This window comes from Azolla caroliniana, unplaced genomic scaffold (assembly GCF_043228905.1).
Source record: "Azolla caroliniana isolate FFs.n. ecotype wild unplaced genomic scaffold, voAzoCaro1.0.p SCAF_9, whole genome shotgun sequence".
In the NCBI taxonomy this organism is placed as follows: Eukaryota; Viridiplantae; Streptophyta; class Polypodiopsida; order Salviniales; family Salviniaceae; genus Azolla; species Azolla caroliniana.
Genome location: NW_028230444.1, coordinates 18,305,892 through 18,312,495, shown reverse-complemented (window position 1 = coordinate 18,312,495; position 6,604 = coordinate 18,305,892). Strand labels below are relative to the sequence as shown.

General features: G+C 38.0%; 2 protein-coding genes and 1 long non-coding RNA gene across 3 annotated transcripts; 1 reads left to right on the top strand and 2 right to left on the bottom strand.

Moving 5' to 3' along the window:
- The first annotated feature begins 470 nt into the window (after nt 1-470).
- Nucleotides 471-3,891, top strand: LOC147860394 (Acyl transferase/acyl hydrolase/lysophospholipase superfamily protein). The gene is made up of 7 exons (XM_087325051.1): nt 471-1,202; nt 1,859-2,002; nt 2,312-2,384; nt 2,703-2,808; nt 3,092-3,188; nt 3,275-3,373; nt 3,581-3,891. Exons 1-7 carry the CDS (start codon nt 486-488, stop codon nt 3,737-3,739), a joined length of 1,395 nt encoding a protein of 464 aa, XP_087181177.1. The 5' UTR covers nt 471-485; the 3' UTR covers nt 3,740-3,891.
- LOC147860395 (uncharacterized) lies at nt 2,095-2,378 on the bottom strand. Its single transcript, XR_015530275.1, has 2 exons — nt 2,208-2,378; nt 2,095-2,172 (listed from the first exon to the last, which is right to left on the bottom strand). It is a non-coding gene; the product is annotated as an uncharacterized LOC147860395 (long non-coding RNA).
- A 761-nt stretch (nt 3,892-4,652) lies between the features above and the next one.
- On the bottom strand, nt 4,653-6,604 carry LOC147860393 (protein mago nashi homolog 2-like). Its single transcript, XM_087324169.1, has 3 exons — nt 6,351-6,604; nt 5,013-5,189; nt 4,653-4,899 (listed from the first exon to the last, which is right to left on the bottom strand). The coding sequence occupies exons 1-3, from the start codon at nt 6,564-6,566 to the stop codon at nt 4,840-4,842; spliced, it is 453 nt and encodes a 150-aa protein (XP_087180295.1). The 5' UTR covers nt 6,567-6,604; the 3' UTR covers nt 4,653-4,839.

Here is a 6,604-nt window from a genome sequence, read left to right as displayed (position 1 = left end):
CCATTGGGCAACCTTACCAACTGAGCTACATCCATTTGGCACGTCATCTCTCTCTCTCTCCAAGAAAACATACATTCACTCACTCACTCTCTCTCTCTCTCCAACAAAACACACACTCACTCACTCTCTCTCTCTCTCTCTCTCTCTCTCTCTCCAACAAAATACACACTCACTCACTCTCTTTTTTTATCGTAATTAGCTTACCCTAGTGGTAAGTCGATAACACTACAAGCACTGTGTCTTGGGTTCGAAACCCAATTTCCTCACCTCTCTATTATATACTTTATATGTATCTCTATTTCACTAGATGCCACTGTGGAATGTAGGGGTTGAACCCATGACACACACTCACTCACTCTCTCTCTCTCTCTCTCCCCTCTTCAATAACACAATACACACACACACACACATTGAAGAAGAAGAAGAAGAAGAAGAAAAGGAAGAAGAAGAAGAAGAAGAAGAAAGGAAGAAGGAAGAAGGAGACGATGCAAGGAGGCCTCCTCCTTCTGCAGGCCTCTCCTCCTACCTCCCTCTCCTCTGTGCTGCCCCTCCGATGGCCATGCAGCCGTAGACCCCCCCCACCTCTTCACCTCACCTATCCTCCCTCTCTGCGTGCTGTTCGCCGTTCTACCTCTCATCATATCGATCATGATGCCCTAGACCCAGAAGAAGAAGAAGAAGAAGACGATGATGATGATAATGAACGCCTTCAAGACCACGATTCGAACGGATATCGTAGCTTTGTCTCTCCTCGAAATGCAGTCTCTGCCCTCCGGACTGGAATGGTCCGGGCCCTTACCTCCATTGCTGTTTCCAGGTTCAACTCTGAAGATTCCTCCAAGTTCACTTCCTCGCCAAAGTCCCTTTTGATGTCTCCTTCGCCGCTCAGAGAACATTTGTCGGAATATTCCTCATGGGATGGAGAAGATTCCCCTTCGGAATCTTCTTCATCAATCTCTGGGGACTCTTCAGAAACTCCATCGTCAATCGGAGATGAGTCTTCGGCTGACAACTCGAGACAAGCGTTGCTGGGAGTTAGTGAAGAAATTGTTGCATCTTCGCGAGAAACAGAAACGGAACATGATACGCCTTATGTTCGACCTGGTCTCATTAGTCCCGGTTTTAGCTTCTCAGCGGCTGGATTTTTGTTCCCTTATCACATCGGAGTTGCACGATGCCTCATCGAGCACGGATACATCACGGTATGCATATATTCTGTGCTGCTCGTATAAAAATATAGAACTGTAAACAAAAAGGGGGTTAAAATCGTTCTTTGTGCATCATTCTAAAATCAGTCTTTGTGGATCATTGTTGAAAATAGGGGAAAGGTATGTTTTTAAGCTCCAATTTTCTATTCTTTTTCTAAGGTCTTCTTACATGAATATAAGGAAGGGGGCATGTGTTTTTAAAGCTCCGATTGTGTGTTTTGTGAGCACCAGTTGCAAGTCTTTTTCCATAAACATATGTAGATAGGCTGGATATTTGTTTCTTTAAACTCCATCTGTGTTTTCATTTTAGAAAACAAATTGTAAAAATTGGCAAGAACAATTGTTTTTTAGCTCCAATCGCATATTCTTTTACAAATTGTTTTCAAAAACAAGTTTTTAAGTTCCAATTGTGTATTATTATCCAAACATTTGTAAATTGGGGGCTGACATGTTTTCTAAGTCTCAAATTATGTATCCTTCTCCAAAGAGTTGTAAAAACTGGACCAAAAATGTGTCATCCTTCTTCAAAAAGTAGGTGATAAAATATTTTGTTTTCTGAATTCTTAACCTCTGATTGTGTACAAAAAGTAGGCAATGAAATAGGGATGGAAATGTGTTTTTCTGAACTTTGATTGTATATCCTTTTCCAGGAAAATACACCTTTGGCGGGTTCTTCTGCAGGGGCTCTTGTGTCTGCAGTCATTGCTAGCGGCCTGACAATGGATGATGCTATGCTTGCCACAAAAGAACTTGCTGCAGATTGCCGCAAGAATGGAACAGCATTTAGACTGGGGGTACTCATGTTTTTCTTTGAGTCCTTTTTTTGTTTACATACGTTTAAAATGTAGAGCTACATGAAGATCTTGAACTTTTTGGGGTAAGTGGATATCTTGAGGTGTGACTGGGTTGCCTTTTATAGTCTGCAGAGTAAAAGAAAAATACTTCATTTTTTAATTAACAGAACCTTGGACCCCAATTTGGGTTCTGATATAATTGAACTCTAATATTATGTGGATAACCCTCTGCATTTTTGCTGCTGCTTTTGTGTAATGGGAACTTGGTCATAAACTTATAATAGGGCTAATTTGGTAGTACTGTTACAGAGGGCCTTAAGGAGATCCCTTGAGGAGTGTCTACCTGAGGATGCGCACGTCCGAACAAGTGGAAGGATACGAGGTGATAGTACTTAAAATTTGTGATCTTCCACAAAATGAAAATTTCCAATTTTTAGGGAAACGTTTCTCTGAATGTGTTTTTTTCTTATGCCCCTGTAGAGTCTTTGCAAAATTGAAATCTTTTTTTCTTTATGTTGAGTATACTAAAGTCTTCTAAACCTTATACGTACCCAATTTTGAAATGCAGTTAAAATTGCATCTCTAGACTCTTACAACATCATGCTAAAACTAATAAAAGCAATGAAAATATATGTTTCACATATTCAATTCAATTTACAGCAATTGTGTGTTTGATGAATTAATAAATTGATAAATGCAGTTGCAATCACTCAAGTGTTTCGGTCGCCAAAGGCATTGATAGTAAGCCATTTCGACTCCAAAACGGATTTAATTGATGGTCTTCTCACATCTTGTTTCATACCTGGGTATCTTTTCGACTTTATATGTTATGCTATTGATATTTAAGTTATGAACATGGGACAAAGGGATTTGTTTATGGTCATTTTAGACAAGAACTTCATATTGTTGCAGAGGAACTGTTCTTGTTACGTATATGTGCTCAAGGTCTATTTTTCATATTACAAGTTGAAGTTACCAGTGTTTTTATTATTTTGTTTTGGTCTATAACAAAGTGGATGGGCTGAGTTTATGTAGAGAGTATTTTTCAAACAGCTAAAATTTATTCCACTACATTTTTTATCGCAACAGATACTTTGCTCCTCGCCCAGTTACATTATACAGAAGAAGGGTTTGTGTAGATGGAGGAATCACCCAATTCATGCCAGAGACTTCGGCGAATAGAACTGTATGTGTATAACAATACTAATGCCCAGAATGGAAAGGTTATAAATACAAGTTCTAAATTGATACATAGATGTTCCAAATGTACAGGTTAGAGTTTGTGCCTTTTCGGCTTCTAAACTAGGCTTAAACGGTGTTGGGATCAGTCCAGATTGTAGTCCTACAAGGGAGAATGCATCTACCAGACAAGTAATATTTGTGAAATTTTCTTTTAGTTTTTCATTGTTTCCCCAAATTCCCAATTGAGCAATTATATATGTGCTATATGAGATTTGATTATATGCTCAATTCGTCCTCATTCTCTGATTTTTGAGGTATTTGAGAGTTATTAAAAATCTTTTCGGTTTGTTTCCACTAAAGTTCTATGACTTTATCCATTTTTCTTTTTTGTTTCAGCTCCTTAGCTGGGCACTGGAGCCTGCATCAGATGACATTCTAGATCATTTCTATGATATAGGCTACCAAGATGCATTAGTTTGGGTGACAGAATCAAGCTCTAAAAGCACAACGTTTGCTACTCCTAATATGTCTGATTCTGTGGCTTTTGTGGAATAGAACCGGAGTTGTGTAGTGTGTATATATACACGTGGAGAAATTATCTTGTATTATTGTCCATAGAAATTATTTAAACAATTTATTCCTAGAAATTAATCCTTGCCTGACTTGTCAGGAAACTTAACTTATTGCTCTAAATCATAACTTCCACCTTGTAAAATAGCAATCAATATTGTAATGAAATTTATTCATACAGATTTCTTTTAAAGATTGCAATGGTTCGGTGTGACATGTTTGCATGATTAAAAGTCACACAAGGGTACATTGTTTTGCAAGGTAACCTAAGGATGTGAAAGAGAATTCGATCAAGAGACCAAGCAGACTATTGACGTTAATTGATTCAAAAGCTGTATGTAATATCTTCAAATTATTTGGTCTTCATTAGCTTTGATTCAATCTGCATGTTGTATCTTTAATATCATTGGCCTTGCTTGGTTTTGAATACAAACAAACAATCTGAAAATGACAACTTCAATAGAGCACCTTAGTAGTATATCAAGCAGACTATTGACATTGATTGATTCAAAACTTGTATGTAATATCTTCAAATTATTTGGTCTTCACTAGCTTTGATTCAATCTGCATGTTGTATCTTTAATAGCATTGGCCTTGCTTGGTTTTGAATACAACAAACAATCTGAAAATGACAACTTGACTAGAGCGCCTTAGTAAAGTACATCCCATCTGTCTCGCCTTTTACAAGACATCTCCATCTTAATCTACCATTTTCCATAAGTCAACATCCTAATTATATAAGAGATAACGATCTATGTTGCTCAGTATTACATAAATATGTACAATCCTATCGATGATCTTTATATGATTCTAAGAATAATTGAACTTTGAAAATTAATTTACTGACAGAAGAGAATATTATGTGCAGATTGCGTTGCGGGTACTCTAGTAAAGAACATAAACATAAGACCTGGCATATCATTAAAGACTCAAATTCTTCTGTACATGTATCAAAGCCCAAGCATGTTCCAATTTCAATGAAATTCTCAAGTGTCCAGCCAAAACCTCCAATGCGCATACCCAACTACACTAAATTCTAACACTTGCCCATCCTTCAAACACAGGCAGGGCAGCTTTGGGGAACATTAAATTGGCTTTATTTTGAAATGCAAGCCAATGAGGGAGAAAACAAAGCACTTCAAATCCTGCATATATAAAGCATAAAAAACAAGCCATAAGAAAATGACATCGACAATCACAAACATATTAACATCAAGTCTTTTTTTCAAGCAAAACACCATTAAGTGCAAAGTCCTACCTGCACTAGATAATAAAATATGCGAAGACCCTCAGGATCCTTGCTGCTTTGCACGTCAAGAAGGGAACCGATTTTGGATGTTGTGAAAGAGATGTGATCATTGCCCATCACAATTTCAAGCTCCTGGCAACCCACTTTGTCTGGCTCAGGCCAGTTGTTATCATCTTCTTTCATAATCTGAATAATATGAAGCAGAAGACCCATTTTAAACCATGCTGGTAAAAAATGCTGCTCAATTACTCTTCTTTCTTAATACATTTTTGAATAAAATCATAAAATATACATGAGTTTCCATGTGCGGATGAAGTGATACATATTTGATGGTTATGATATATTAAGGACAAAATAAAACCCTTACATTAGGAATATCTTAAAGACCAGGATTGAAGGAATTTGTACTTCATTTTATAGGTGCTCCAAAACAATATATGGTTTGGTCACAACCATCACCCACTACTTTCTTTCAGTTGCTTCATAAACATAAACTTTATTGACTTGACTTAAAACCCAAGAAAGACCAGCTTTAATGTATCAATAGCTTTAGCGAGGCAGAGGAGATGAGGTGTGCTATTGCATTGGACCCCACCACTTCAATAGCCAGTGTTCTGATGAAGACAATGGAGGATTCAGAAAGGTAGGTAAATACCACATGAACAATATACTCGCAAAGAGATGTTACATTCATTTCTCTCTCCTTAATCATTACTCAGGATTGTTATTTGTAGGACAGACAATTTACATCTTGTAAAACCAAGTGCGCATTGCAATCACATGGTTTTACAAGACTTGTAAAACCATGTGATTGTAATGCGCACTTAGTTTTACAAACGATGTATGGAATAACAAGATATTGGACACGACAGCAGCATAATAATGACATGCTTTTCTGGAACAAATGGACCTACCGAACTGACCAAGGCGGTTCCATTATTGTCTTGAAAATTCATCCATCTATTTGCAATGTAGAATATGGATGCAGCAGACCTATAAAGATCTGCATATTTCCTAGACGATAGTACCCATGTGTAGTGAACATAGAAGACATCTGAAGGACTTTTAAGCACAAACGAAAAGGTCTTTAATAGACGAAACATGCAATAATCTATCCTGAGGTATAGCAAACTGATGCATTCTCATAGATCGAATAAATCCAAACACGCTTCTTTCCATCCAATAAATGCAAAAAGAAGAGAGTCTCAAAAAACAAAACAGGAAAAATGCACGTCCTCTTACCAAAAAAAGAAGCAGGTATTGTACCAAAAGAAGAATATCTGAGAGAATATACAAAGGAAAGAGAGAGAGAGAGAGAGAGAGAGAGAGAGAGAGAGAACGAAGAACCTCACTGTCAGCGATGATTCGGCGGCACTCACGCAGAGCTGACTGGGTAAGGAAGACTTCTTTTCGAATCATGGTGTCGTTCTTGTAGTTGGAATTGTTAGCGTAGCGAAGCTTGCCATCGGGTCGGAACTCGAACTCGAGGAACTCATGGCCGAACTTGCCCTTGTGGCCGACGTAGTAACGGACGTAGAACTCGCCGAGCTCCTCATCCGCCATGGCTAGGGTTACCCAGAGCAGGCGATAGACAGACGGAC

What these genes read in the sequence shown, in the direction of transcription:
- LOC147860394 (XM_087325051.1), top strand. Translation starts at nt 486, where the DNA reads ATGCAAGGAGGCCTCCTCCTTCTGCAGGCCTCTCCTCCTACCTCCCTC. An exon ending in ACATCTTGTTTCATACCTGG is followed by an intron (nt 2,809 to 3,091) that starts GTATCTTTTCGA and finishes TTATCGCAACAG; the next exon opens with ATACTTTGCTCCTCGCCCAG. An exon ending in AGACTTCGGCGAATAGAACT is followed by an intron (nt 3,189 to 3,274) that starts GTATGTGTATAA and finishes CCAAATGTACAG; the next exon opens with GTTAGAGTTTGTGCCTTTTC.
- LOC147860393 (XM_087324169.1), bottom strand. Translation starts at nt 6,566, where the DNA reads ATGGCGGATGAGGAGCTCGGCGAGTTCTACGTCCGTTACTACGTCGGC. An exon ending in GAATCATCGCTGACAGTGAG is followed by an intron (nt 5,190 to 6,350) that starts GTTCTTCGTTCT and finishes CATATTATTCAG; the next exon opens with ATTATGAAAGAAGATGATAA. An exon ending in TATTTTATTATCTAGTGCAG is followed by an intron (nt 4,900 to 5,012) that starts GTAGGACTTTGC and finishes TTATATATGCAG; the next exon opens with GATTTGAAGTGCTTTGTTTT.